Consider the following 15,398-nt stretch of genomic DNA (forward strand, 5'->3'; position numbering starts at 1 on the left):
AGATGGATAATACCATCTTCTTTTTCAATTAATTGATCATTTATTGGGGGAATAAAAATTATAAGCAATTTTAGAGTGCTACAGACATTCTTAGTCATTTATACTAGATTTGGCAATATCTTACCACGGGAAACAATATACTTTTATTGGGTAAACATGTCTATCTCAGGAAAGACAGAAAATGAAGAACAATTAACCAGTGCTGTAATCTCTGAAAAACTAAAACGTGCTTATCCAAACTCATTCACAGTCAGTCTATACCAGAAAATACACCCCCCCTCTTGAGTATACCCAACAATTCCATTTGGATTAGCAAACCCATTATTTCATTGGTTATCAAAAATGTGTACACTTTGACATACAGTCATTTATTTTATTGTTTACGGACAAATCAAAACACAATGAAGTCAGTGCCTGACTTCATAAAACATTAGATGAAGGCCAGTAAGTGGAGTGCAGTAAATCATTCAGGGTTTATGAAATAGATTTCAAATTGAAAATATATTTTTTTAAAATCTAAGTAGTTTTAGACAGAAAATAAGAAATTTAAATTACTTTTATTTTGTAATTGATGAAAAATTACTAGAGCATAAATAAGGAATCAAATTTTTCCTCTTCTACATAAATAGATGATGAATTTGAATGAGATATTCTAAAAATATTGTACGAAATAAAGCGAAGAAAAGTAAAGTAACATCCTTCTTTTCTAAATAATGAAGAATGGACTTGACACTCAGTGTTATTTTGAATACAGGCTATATAGCATTTTTGGGGAAAAGAGAATTCTCTAGAGTGGGGTTTTTATATCCTACTTTCTTTCTGCTGATGCTGTACATATTACATTCTGGGAAATTTCCTAAGTAGCTGTTGAATCAAAAATGGAAGGAAAAGAAGATATATGGTATTTTATCTAAAATGAAAAATGTGGAATTTAATTCAATTACCATCTCCCCAGGCCTCTACTGGTATTTTGTCAATGTTTTAACTGCTTCTGCAGTATAGTTTTTAAAACATGCAAAGTGAAAAAAAGTGCTGGGTTTAGTAGTAGTGTTATGTTTCATTAATTTATGTATCTGGATTTTAACAAACTTTAAAATAAAATAATTACAATTAAACTATTTAATATATTTATTTATTTTTTGGAGTGACCTTTCAAAAATCTACTTAGTATCACTTGCTAGTGAGATTATGTGTGTGAATGTTGTGTTTGCCCCTACCATTTTCCATATGCTCTGCCTCACCAACACTGCCATCCGGCGTAGTCCTTTCGTAGTTGTCCTCTGGGAGTGGAAGGGCACCCAGTCTTGGCCCTGATGAACTCTTACTGCTTGGTGTTTCTGACTCCTCCAGACCGCTGTCATAGCAACTCTGCAATGACCCTTGATGTGGGTCCTGAGGCTGACTCACAACAGAAAACGTCACTCTACGAAATGGCTGCAAGAGAAAAGATTCTGAATGTCACTGAAAAGTTCAGTCTATGAACAACTGATTCTCAAAACATGACTTAAGCAAACTAGTATTTCAACATTTACTCATTAAACAATTTTGTCTAATTTAAATCAAACAGTAAGTACAGTCCTTAAAAGGCCACTGGACGGAGTATCTGGGGACTTTTAGTGTCATAGACAGTCTAGAACCACCATACAGTTTTGTATAGACTCATTTCAAGCATCTGCATAAGCTCAGAAAACTATTTTACGATAATTTATAAATTCGGTTTTCCTTACTCAATAGTAGTAATTTGAATGGAGTTTATATCAGACTGCATAAAACTACTTGACAGTGTGTGCATGTATATGTATAAGAGGGTATGGGTGGGTATAAATGCTCAAAGGTAAACTATATTATGGGAATTGGCAACATAGCAACACATCCATAAGACTTCTTTAAAATCATTTATTGTGGTTTTAGAAGCTAGTTGACACCAAAAAGTTAAAAGGGGTTGGGGGGGGGGTAGGTTGAGGGGGGAAGGTTGGGGTTGAGAGGTTGGGGAGGGTTTGGGGAGGGGGGGGAAGAAAAGGGGGAAATGGGAAGGGAAAGGGAAAAAAAAGTACAAGTTCAGTCTCTTAGCTTCTTTGCCATAAAATTCAGTGCCTGGAGATTGGGTGTGTTGCCAGCTAACTTAATAAAGTCTTTACTGCAAGCACAGCTGACACCACGTTTCCACTGGGACTGTACATAGATTGTTATAGATTTGTATTCATTCAAAATGACAGATATTACTGTTGCTCTAGAAGTCTAAACGCTGAACTTTGGCATTTGTGAATATTCCAGGAAGTGGGAGAGTTGATCCTTCACATTTCTGAGGACACTAAAGGCAGGCGGGATATTCAGTAAGAAACTGGTGGATTCTCCTAGGATTTAAACTGCACTTCAGCAGTAATGATGCATTTGAAATAATTTACTGTTAACAAGGCTAAAAAAACACAGAAAAGCATCTGATATTCTAATAAAGAACCTAATTTCACCACATAGATTTGTATGTCCAAATACTGTGTATATATTATATACATATTATATATTATATGTATTATTTATGTATGTAAACACAAATGTGTTTTCATACGTACATAATATGTACATGTAGGTATACACATATTCTAGAAAGCACCTTCTAAAACAAACGCTGACTGATCGTTTTTATAAGACACTCTGCAGACTTCCCTATGTTTATAATGTGAGCTCTGAGGGTGTTGCCTCTCTTCATATTCAGATGTGTTTCCAGCACTATGTTAGAATGAGACACAGGCATGCATCACCCCTACTGGCACCTCTCGTCACACTACAGGGTGGAAACGTGTATGCACAACAGAAGGGAGGAAACAGCAACTACAACCATTTATACAAGTCCTGACAAACAGAAGTCCACATTACATTTAGAAGTAGAGGGCTGGAGTTTCAATAGGAATTAGTATTTTTACAGTTTTTTAAGATATAATGTAATATTCAATGCTGAGGATAAAGACGCAGGACTACAAATATAACACTAAGCCTTGGCACAAGTAGATCAGAACTTTCTAAATGTGAGTGTTGCTATAAATATGAGAAAATTCTAAGCTACAAGTCATGATATTCTTCTGGTGAGTCTTTGACCTTTTAAAGCTTCCTATTCTTCAGCTGAAAAGTGCTTTTATAGCAATTTAATTTAAGGCTTCATAATATATAAAATGTGAGGAGAATAGAGGAGCAAAACAAAAGAATGGAGAGCACAAATAACACAGATTAAAAGAGCACATTAAAAATAGACTTGCTGCTCCTTTTACTGAAGTATGAGGAAACAGTATAAATCATACAGGAGGATTAAAACTGCCAGGTTAAGACCCTATATCTACAATATACAACTTTAATATTTTTCCCTGTAGATTCTAAGTAAGATCTTTCTCTTCCCCAAGTACTCAGAAGGAAGCCATTTATTGAGCTGCACAAGAATTCCAAAACCTTTCCAACCAACGTTAAATCATGATGGAAGGACAAAGCCTTTTAAAATAACATGTCCCACAAAACGTCTGTATCATTTGCATTACACTTTCATATTTTAATAGGTTGTGTACTGTATTACTGACAATTTGCACACTTTAAATTACCTCAGAGAAGTAACTAAAATAATGTGAAATTCAAGTGTCTATCTAAGCTATAGTTTTAGAGGTGAACAACAGATTTTCTTCCATCATTTCTTTCATTGTTGTTTTTGCTTTTGGAAACAATCATTTCCCTTCTTGTGCTCTCCACAGGTTGACTTCTAAGTATATAGACGCCAGACAAAGACAGTAATTCATATTTTGCAAGCTGGCTCTGCTGTTTCTTTCCAAACTGACTATTCTCAGATCAGCCCAGTACTTTGAACAAAGCTGTAGCTAGCTCAGTGACTGCACACTGAGCTGCAGTCCCTCCTGCTTGTTTCCCAGTCTGCTTGTATTTGCATACATATGGCATGCTGGAGGTGCCCCTACATTTACCCTGCTTTATCATTGCAGAAGTGTCTCTTGTAGTGTCATTGTGCACCCAGTGGTGCCAACCCCTGCCCACCGCTTCCTTACTTTACTGTGGTTTTGATTTCCCTCTATAGCCATTCCTATTTTAAAGATCTAGAAGTGAAATCCCTTTCTCGCAAGACCAGCTGTTGGTCCTCAGGATCTATCTGCTCCTTCCCAAGCCTTTCAGTGTCAAAACATCACCTGGTCCAATGTGCTCTTCACCCTCTCCCCTCACAGACATGCAGCCACCCCTTAATATAGTCAACATGTCCCCAAGCACTGTCACCACTGCCCAGGTGGATGAGAAGCAAGAGTTGATAGTCTGAAGGTGAATAAGCCTCAGGAGTCTCTCTAAGGCATCCTGCATCTGAGCACCTAGCAAACTGCAAACCTCCCTAAACATCAGGCTAGGTCAACAGATAGGGACTCCATGCCCCTCAGAAGAGGGTCTCTGATGCTTCCTCAGGCAGAGCTTTTACCCCAGTGCAGATGAAAGACCTGTCTGCCATGTGTTGCAAGAAATCACAAACCTACAGTCTCCCCCTTCTTGGCAGGCTCTCCAGTCAGCACACTCTCTGGCTGTTATATATTCTATGCAGTCAGGGGATCAGGCTCTATGGGTGGTATATGGGTACATATATGGGTATATATTCGTACTACGCTGAATAGTATTTAGTGGCTATAAATATATATGCTTGGAGTAGAAGAAATCTGCTTTCAGTTAAAACATCTAGGTATGTAAGGAATATCCATATACTAGTTCTCAACAGGAAACTGTATTTTGCTTTAAAACAAGATCTAGCTTAAATCATACAGCTTATCTTTGAAATGACAAGCTTTTGTCATTTCACACAATCACACATACAGGCAAGAGTGATTTGTACATTTTCTCCCATATTAAATATTACAGAATGCTAATTAGCATACTTAATATGTATTGGTAATCACATATGTAACATACACATTTCAGAAAAAAAATGGAACAGATTTAGCATTAACTTAAGCATTAGCATTAGGCATCAATTTTTAAGGTGTTTAGCAAAATTCAATTTTCAGAAGTTGCTTATTACTGGCAATTTATGATAGCTAATGTATGTATTTAAAAACTTCCTCTTGACTAGAGTTAAAGATATGACATTTTCACTAATCATACTCACGCCACAAAAGTAACTTTACAAATCCTTGTTTTGGTCAGTACTTAGTCTGTGAACTGTTTGACAGACCAAAACATCATGTAGTGAGACACTGTATGCTATAGCTATATATACGTTAATTACTACTAAGTTCTGGACCAATAATATAAAATTTGAGAACCTCACACAATTTGGATTTACTTAAACCTTGTCCCACAGATTAGTCCTGAATATCACAGTATAACTCAAGTACAGAATTAACTGCTAGAGATACTGTGACAAGTTTAGAAAACTTGCAAATTAAGGAGGCAATGCTCATAATAATAATGCTCACAACACAGCCCAGAGGAAGCAGTCTAGGAGGTTTCTGGAGAGCGTGGAAGATAGCTTCCTGACACAGCTGGTTAGTGAGCCTACCAGGGGTGGCACCCCCGCTAGACCTTCTCTTCACAAACAGAGAAGGACTGGTGGAGGATGTGATTGTCGGGAGCTGTCTTGGGCAGAGTGACCATGAAATGGTGGAGTTCTCTATTCTTGGCAAGGCCAGGAAGGGGACCAGTAAAACCACTGTATTGGACTTTCGGACGGCTGACTTTGTGCTGCTGAGGACACTGGTTGGTAGAGTCCCTTGGGAGGCGGTTCTGAAGGGCAGAGGAGTCCAGGAAGGCTGGGCGCTCTTCAAGAGGGAAATCTTAATGGCGCAGGAACGGTCTGTCCCCACGTGCCCAAAGACAAGCTGGCGGGGAAGAAGACCAGCCTGGCTGAACAGAGAACTGTGGCTTGATCTTAGAAGAAAAAAGAGGGTTTATAATCTTTGGAAAAGTGGGCAGGCCACTAGGGAGGACTATAAGGATATCGCGAGGCTGTGCAGGGACAAAATTAGAAAAGCCAAAGCTCATCTGGAGCTCAATCTGGCTACTGCTGTTAAAGATAACAAAAAATGTTTTTATAAATACATCAACACGAAAAGGAGGACTAAGGAGAATCTCCATCCTTTACTGGGTGCGGGGGGAAACTTAGTTACAAGAGATGAGGAAAAGGTGGAGGTGCTTAATGCCTTCTACGCCTCAGTCTTTAACGGCAATACCGATTGTTCTCTGGATACCCAGTACCCTGAACTGGTGGAAGGGGATAGGGAGAGAGATGTGGCCCTCACTATCCATGAAGAAATGGTTGGTGACCTGGTACGGCACTTGGATGTGCACAAGTCAATGGGGCCGGATGGGATCCACCCGAGGGTACTGAGAGAACTGGCAGAGGTGCTGGCCAAGCCGCTTACCATCATTTATCAACAGTCCTGGCTATCGGGGGAGGTCCCAGTTGACTGGCGGCTAGCAAATGTGACGCCCATCTACAAGAAGGGCCGGTGGACTGACCCGGGAAACCACAGGCCTGTCAGTTTGACCTCAGCGCCAGGGAAGCTCATGGAGCAGATTATCTCGAGAGTCATCACGCAGCACTTGCAGGGAAAGCAGGCAATCAGGCCCAATCAGCATGGGTTTATGAAGGGCAGGTCCTGCTTGACGAACCTGATCTCCTTCTATGACAAAGTGACGTGCTGGGTGGATGAGGGAAAGGCTGTGGATGTGGTCTACCTTGACTTCAGCAAGGCTTTTGACACCGTTTCCCACAGCATTCTCCTCAAGAAACTGGCTGCTCTTGGCTTGGACTGGCGCACACTTCGTTGGGTTAGAAACTGGCTGGATAGCCGGGCCCAGAGTCGTGGTAAATGGAGTCAAATCCAGTTGGAGGCCGGTCACTAGTGGCGTTCCCCAGGGCTCGGTGCTGGGGCCGGTCCTCTTCAATATCTTCATTGATGATCTGGATGAGGGCATTGAGTTCACCCTCAGTAAGTTTGCAGCTGACACCAAGTTAGGTGCGTGTGTCGATCTGCTCGAGGGCAGGAAGGCTCTGCAGGAGGATCTGGAGAGGCTGCACCGATGGGCCGAGGCCAACTGCATGAAGTTCAACAAGGCCAAGTGCCGGGTCCTGCACCTGGGACGCAATAACCCCAAGCAGAGCTACAGGCTGGGAGATGAGTGGTTGGAGAGCTGCCAGGCAGAGAAGGACCTGGGAGTGATGGTTGATAGTCGCCTGAATATGAGCCAGCAATGTGCTCAGGTGGCCAAGAAGGCCCAGAACATCCTGGCCTGTATAAGAAACAGTGTGGCCAGCAGGGCCAGGGAAGTGATCGTCCCCCTGTACTCGGCTCTGGTGAGGCCGCACCTCGAGTACTGTGTTCAGTTTTGGGCCCCTCGCTACAAGAAGGACATGGAGGTGCTCGAGCGAGTCCAGAGAAGGGCTACGAAGCTGGTGAGGGGCCTGGAGAACAAGTCTTATGAGGAGCGGCTGAGGGAGCTGGGCTTGTTCAGCCTGGAGAAAAGGAGGCTCAGGGGTGACCTTATCGCTCTCTACAGCTACCTCAAGGGAGGCGGTAGCGGGGTGGGGCTTGGTCTGTTCTCCCACGTGCCTGGTGACAGGACGAGGGGGAATGGGCTTAAGTTGTGCCAGGGGATTTTTAGGTTGGATGTTAGGAAGAACTTCTTTACTGAAAGGGTTGTTAGACACTGGAACGGGCTGCCCAGGGAAGTGGTGGAGTCACCATCCCTGGAGGTCTTTAAAAGACGTTTAGATGTAGAGCTTAGGGATATGGTTTAGTGGGGACTGTTAGTGTTAGGTCAGAGGTTGGACTTGATGATCTTGAGGTCTCTTCCAACCTAGAAAATTCTGTGAAATTCTGTGAAATTTCCCACAGAGAGCTGCTTTGTTCACTTGTTACGAAATTCCTTGAGAAAGGGAAAGAAGATCCATTTGAAAGGCCCTACAGACCTATATGTATATAGCCATATGATGAACTGGTAACTCTCAGACTCCCAGTGAACCACAGGCCACAGTTTAGGAACCACTGTTTAAAAAAGATGCTAAGTACCTTTGGGTACAGATTACCTCTGAAGTAGTAAAAGTAATGCACTGCAACTCAGAGTCAGAGGTAAGCTCAATGGAAACTACCCTTAAAATATGAAGGTCCTGCCCCTTATTCAGGTTTACCTTGGAAAATCACACCTGCACTGTAGGTAACTGTAGATAACTGGAGAGTATGATGATTAGAGACACTGGAGACCTTGAAGAATTCAAGGGTGGGATGCAAAGCCTATCGTAAACAGTTATCACATACCATGTCTTACTTACAAAGTATTCAAAAGACTAGTTTGGCATAACCTCTCTGAAATTTCACATTAGAGATAAATATTACAACCCTCTCTTTAGGGTTTTGCTTAAGGTTTTTATGATTTCATTTAGTAAATGTTCCGCCTCCTTTTTCAGATATAAGCTTGTAGCCAAGACACACTGCACCCTAAACACTCTTCATTATCTGCAGTTACTACAAGAACCAGAAAGATGCAACTTTACACTGGAATTAAAACAAACCGTGACCGATTTTAAATATTTCTACCCCTTTTTCCATATTTATTTTTTTTTTAAATATGTCCCCACTTAATCACAAGCATCAAACACCTAGTTATCACATGAACAGTAGTAATGTCACTTAAAGTACGTTTTGGAAAACAGTATCAAGTGTATGGGACCTTCCTATTTCCTTTCTTACCTTCCTTAAAGAATGTATGTTGTTCTTGATAGGCATATAGAGAAGAATATACAGGACAGTTGCAATACTGGATTTTATTTTTTTATAAATAAGGCTGAAATTCCCTAAGAATATCATGAATTAATCTCTAAACTAAGAGAAATTTGATGTGCCTTTACTTAGTTATTAATTATGTGCTTTAAAACAGATCCAGATGTTCATCTTGCTTTTTTTTAAGTGCTGAACTGAGTAGGAATTATCTGACACAAAACTAACACAAGTAACATCCAGTTCAGTAGAACCCATATAGCCCATTCCACAGAATGAGTGTGATATAATGCTGGTGTAATCTTTTCCCAATGAATGATGTACATGTTTAATTGTTATTCTGCAGCATTAATTACACTTCTACTGCCAGTATAAATATCACAGTTCTGACCTCTATATTGCATTACCTCTGAGAACCAAGTCTTCTCTGGTAAATGTATTGTTAAATTTGAGTTCATCATGTCTCATGCAATAACACCATGGCCTGTGTTTGCTGATAATGATAATAATGCATGATTATACCTATGTAGTTTACAAACACTGCATCTGATTAATTTAATGGATTTTAAGAACAGAAAAAAATGGATATCCTCACTGTACCTTACAGTAATATCATATATAAAACACCATATACTTTAGATAGTGTAATTTGGCTAAACATAGCAATAGTCAGAACTGTGGATCATAAAAGATACTGAGCTTTTAAATACTTGGAAAATTAAGGCGAGAATTTAATGATGGTAGACATTTTTACAATGACAAATGATTATATCTTAAAATTGATAATACAATTGCTAAAAAATGCCTCTGAAAAGGGCAATGACCTGTACTGCATATAAAACATAAGAGCATTTTAATTATTACTCACATGAACATTTAAAAGTTAAATGAAATTTAATCTCTAACAAAAAATTATGAGCACTAAAATGCTGATACACAATAAATGCTAGTTATAGATCAACTGCTATGAATGCAAACCAAAAACAAACAAACAAAATTTAAACAGGAACCTTTTTCCCATGCAGCCTAATCTTTGTTTAGATCTCCATCTGTGAAACTTTTGAGGTTTTAAAGAAAACTCTATAGTAATGAGACAAACTGAACAGAAGGAGGATAGATATCAGGAATAATATCTCCAAAAAGTTATTAGTAAAATACTGTTTTTCTCTGGCATTTATTGCAATGTCATGAACAAGGATTTAAACCATATTGTAACCAGGAGAAATAGACTACATACTTAATTTGTTTCCATTGATATTATTTCACAGAAAAACTGGCATGAGAAATTTCCAGGTGCTGACAAACTAAGGCACATGCCCGTGTGGGGAGAGGAGAGGGTTATGTTTAGCTTCATCCATTTTCAGTCCACAACATTAACACAGCTCCATCTGCCAGAACTGTAAATGAACATGGTAGAGCTGCTTTTACGCAAATAAGCCCACTAGTTTTCCATTTGTCTTGCCTAGCAAAATAGCAATCCTTAGCCTTTACTACTTTCATAGCTATCGTTAGTAACGATAGTCCTTACTGGATTCACAGCAAACACCACTTTATAGGAATGCAAGAGATCTGATAATTTTCTCCCTCTGAGGGTTGATTAATTTTCTGGTAACAGTATGCAGAATTATTCCCAATTATGTCTGATCATGGAGATGATCAGATCATGGAGAAAAAAAATGCACCCTTGCAATATACCCCAAAGGTAAATTACCAGTTCTTCCTTGTTGAAGCTGTACTTCATGAACCAGATATTTTCTTTTCCTCTCAGCAGCAGAACACAAATCTCTGTAATGCCAAATAGAGACTTACTCTGTGGTACAGAGCTTATCATAGTCTGCATTGTTTAACTTTTCTTTATCCAAGCTAGAAAGTAAAATTATATTGTACTTCAATTCACGACAAACCCTAATTTCAGAGGTAGGGATTGGGGACAGTCTGTGGACAGACTAGGTGAAAGCAATATAACCATATAGCTGAATAAGGCTTAATCATGACACTTTTTCTCCATTACAAGAAAGATTTTCCTTTCATTTTCTAAAATTACTTGTTTTGCATCATATTTCCTACTACTTCACATTGTTCAGGGATGATATTCTATCATGGTTTCTGTATAGAAATTATTATCAGTTCTGTAAATACAGTTGGTTCAAATCCTGGTTCACCTGATTCAGTGGTGGGGTGGAAGACTCAATTCTTTTTATTGTTAATTGAGAGCAAGGGTTTTCACCCTTTTCTCAGCCAATTACCTCACTGTTGATTCTGGATACAAAGTGGATGCTCTAAAGTGTAACAAGGGACAGTTAGCAATTTTCTCTCTTCATTACTTAGCACTTGGATAAAAATAGCAAGATTCTATCAGGCCTCCCTGCTGCTGCAACACCTTTATCTCGACAGCACCAGGATTTTGAAAAGATTTTAAACAACTGTAAAAAGAGATCCAAGAAGCGACTTAACATGTTGAGAAGGATAAAAAATTAGCCCAAACTGAGTACCAAGCTAAAGCAAGATACATTGTTTTAAATAGTTCTACTAGCTCACTCAACATTAGCTTGGGTGTTACCCAAACCCCAGGAAGATCAACAGTTGAAGTTCTTGTTTTTCCCTAACTCTCATATTGGATGACTTCCCACTTTAAAGGGCGTATGATGTCTTCAGCCATGATTTAAGCTGGCCAAATATCTATCTAGCTCAGATTCTTCACTGAACCATGGAACAGTTTACACTGAAAGGCACCACTGGAGATCACCTAGTCCAACCTCCCAGCTTAAAACATGATTACCAAGAGCACTTTGCCCAAGGACATGTCTGGTCAGGTTTTGAGTATCTCCGAGAAAGGAGACTCCACAGCCTCTCTGGGCACCTTGTTCCAACATTTTGCCACTCTCATAGCAAAGATTTTTCTTATATTTGAATGGATTTTTTTTTTGCATAAGAGTTTGTGCCAAAGCACAAAAAGCACTGGTGATGAGTCAAACCTAAATAATGTTATAATTCCTTTTAGCTTCACAGAGTCAATCAATGTCAAGACTAACACAGCAACTGTGTAGTCTATGTATAGGGTAGATCTGAAAAAAAAAGCAGAAGAGTTACATCAACTCATCACATAAATTCAAAGTGTTTCTTTTTAAGCCCTTGAATTTTGATAAAACATGCCATTATCCTTTTCTTTCTATTCATTCTTAATTGCTGGAAGCTTGTTGAAAGACAAACAAAATATTAATGAACAATTACTATTCGGCATGAATAGATTCAACCCACTCTTTCCCCCATTCAAATCACATATTTGTACTGTTCTAAGTTTCTACCATTGTGGTTAATATAAAATTGGCAGGAAATTAAATTAAACGGGCATTATTTTTCAATGAGAAGCCTGAAAAACCTGAGACAAGTACTACAACAGGAGGGGAGAATAGGAGAAACACACTGATAAGAATAACCAACTTTTTCTTTTAAATTCAGCAAAAGGCAGTAACAATTGCAATTTCAAACAGGAGCTGAAAAAAAAATTAGAAATATTTTGATATCACAAGCTCTCTAGCAAGCATCACCTGCAACAAAGGGAGATTAGCTCAGTCATCAGGGAAGAATTCTACAGACAGCAGAAGCACTCTCCATCATCACTGCCCTCACTCTTGGTAGCATCTTTGTTAATTTGAATTGCAGTTGCATGTGGGCTCCTGGTCATGAGCTACAACCATATTTTGTTTGTTCTGTATGAACAGGAAACACAAATTCATTAATATCTATTTGCCTAAGCCCAAGGGTAAATGTTAAGATTAGGTATTCATGGAAAATATTTCAGAATGCATTTTACATTATGGGCATCTTTACTGTAGCATTCAAACATATTATTTTCCTTTTAAGTTCAATGTTTTTCCCAAATATCTCACTGAGCATCCAGATTTGCCTTTCCGAATCAGGATAATGATTTCTGAGCAGCCTGAAATCCTTTTCATTCACCTGGCTATGATCATTAAGTAGATTCCTAGTTACTTTCACTTCTGTTACAAGTAAACTAACAAAAGCCATTCTTATTATTTCCATAAACATCAACAGAGAAGACACTAAAAATATGAAAAGCATCCCTGTCTCAAAGACATAATACTGTTTTATGATAGAATCCTCCTATCAAAGTATAGCACACAAGTTCACTTACAAAAATTAAAAAAGATTTAGAAGGCTTTTAACAAAGCCAATATTCTTAGCATTTCACAAGAGCTCTTCTTGGTACCTATTGAAAGATGAGCATAAAGAAACCAAGAACAAATGAGAATCTGTGGCAGAGATGGTCAAAATGATTTGATTATATTCTTTTGCCTGCTCATGAAAATATATTTATTGTCAAGTTATCATGTCAGTATCCCACTGTTTGAGAATTGTTAAGAACCAACCATCTGTGACCCTGAAGCACTGATTTTTCTGCTACAAGAAAGCAGTGGAAGCAGCACTTTGTCTTCCCAAGAACAAATAGGACATGAAGTAAGTTTGCTATCCCATTTCCTTCTATTTTCTAAAAAAAAAAAGGGGGTTGTCCTAAATTTTTCATGGAGATTAAGCACAACTTCAGTGGATCTAGATTGTTTTTCTGAGCTCATTCATTTTAGATTTCAGTATTCCACTCCAACTCTTTCTAAAAAGTTCCATTACAGTTTTTTGAGTACATTTGTTGGACCAAAATGTATTGTTAACATGGTGGAATATATCTATTTAGCTAATTGTCATTCAGGTACCTTCTGCTTGCTACTTCTATCTTCATAATGGCTAACACTTTCTTCACTTCTCAACTTTTCTGTTACCAGATCATTGACTTTTCTTGACATCTTTGGAAAAGGTGGTTTTCCTGGAGTTCTTTTGGTTTTGTTACTGTTTTGCTTTTTTATTTTCTTCTGCCCATCAGCAGAGAATTTAGTGGTCCAGGGATATCAGTTCACAGAGACTGTTAATTCTGTTACCTCCTAACTCAGAGCTTACGTATGAAAAATTTTTATCTCATCTGTTTTCTACGCTATTAGAGCATATTCTAAATTTTCTCATTGTCTCAAATATTATTCTCTGAAAAAATAAAAACCAAACAAAAAAACATAAAAAACCCTACCGAACTTCCATCCTTTATTCATTATTAATTGTGCACACATAAATACTGGTCCCACTGCTAATCAGTGCAATACTGTTCAATTCTTTCCATGCCCACAACTAGCCACTCACACCTGCTCTGCCCCACACTTACCCTCTTTTTAATTTACAATGGTACTGTTACTTGGTAACAGTAATCATTCTAAGAAATATTCCCATCATTCTAAGAAATATCCCTCATTCCTCATTCTAAGAAATATTCCCTCATTCTAAGAAATATTCCCTTCTGCCTGCTCTTTCTTTACCCTTAAAAATTACACAGATGTGTTGTGTTCCCCTCCACCCTCCACCCCTTCACTGTATGAACAAAAATACAAATCCTAAAATAGAGTAATTCTCCTGAAAGAGATCTGCATTGAGAAACGCAGACATTTTTGATGTACACACAATAGTAAAGAATTTTCTGAGGCTTGCAGTAATTCTTGTGTTTTTAGAAAACATCCTATCACCTCAAGCATGCAGATATTTGGGTTGAAATTCTCAGCAGCTTCTCTTGAAACTGGAATACTATTAAAATAATGTGCTCATTGGAAAAACAGTATAATCCTTTAGCCTAGTTATCAGGCACTACAAAGCCCTAAAATGGGATGTGCAAGTTTGGAGGCCTACTTCCAAAATTATATATACAAAGCTGCCCTTAGAGAAAGGATTAAGACCAGAAAGACTGTCCACAGTCTTTCTTTTTGTAGGATGATGATCCTTTTGTTGTCTGTGGTCAAAGTGGGTCTAAATGAGATGTGATAAATAAAATGAATCCAATTAAGCAATACTAATATACATGTATATATCATTTGAGGTCCTGCACACATTCTATTTCATGTAAGTATACATACACATATGTATGTACACGCGTATATATATGTATATATTTATAACTACAGATCAGTCCACAATAGATGTACATGGTCTATACGTTATTGTGGGTAACTCTTCATTAAAATTTTAGGTCCGATTAGGTATGAGCTATAGAAATTAATCTCCTCATTGTCCCCAAATAATGCACCTTGCTATCCTTGGAAGAACTACTTTGAAGCAAGGAAGTTGAACTCTTTTGGGATCCAATTAAAATGACGCATGTGAGCTAAAAGTATACCTAGATAGCTTGAACTAACAGGAGCTCAGTTTACAGGATCAGACTAAAGCTAGTCCAAAGAAAACACAAATACTTACAGTAGAAAAACAAGCCTCAGTACCCACAGTTTTACCGCACAGGTCCATTTCTATTGTGCCATTATTTCCTAATGTAGGCATAGACTTTTAGATTTTTTTGTACGTTTTATTTTTCTGCACAAATAGAGACTTATGTCCACATTTGTCAGAATGCCATTGAAATCACAGGTCCAGATAGCTAAAGCATAAACAAGCCTTTCAAAATGCCAAGGTTTAGTAATAAGAAAGCACTGATGCATAAGAAGTTAAGTATTTCAGAATGAAACTTCTTCTAAGTAATGAAAAATATCCTGCTGTTAAGATGAGATGAAACATTTTTAATACATCGCTATTAGACCACAGTATTCTATATAG

General features: G+C 38.3%; 1 protein-coding gene across 1 annotated transcript in view; it reads right to left on the bottom strand.

Moving 5' to 3' along the window:
* The window catches only part of PCDH7 (protocadherin 7), a 283,345-nt gene that overhangs the window by 141,847 nt on the left and 126,100 nt on the right, over nucleotides 1-15,398 (bottom strand). The window contains 1 exon segment of the mRNA XM_035324967.1: nucleotides 1,218-1,434. Within this exon segment, the coding sequence (XP_035180858.1) occupies nucleotides 1,218-1,434 (217 nt within the window).

The sequence above is a fragment of the Oxyura jamaicensis genome, chromosome 4 (assembly GCF_011077185.1).
Source record: "Oxyura jamaicensis isolate SHBP4307 breed ruddy duck chromosome 4, BPBGC_Ojam_1.0, whole genome shotgun sequence".
Lineage (NCBI taxonomy): Eukaryota > Metazoa > Chordata > Aves > Anseriformes > Anatidae > Oxyura > Oxyura jamaicensis.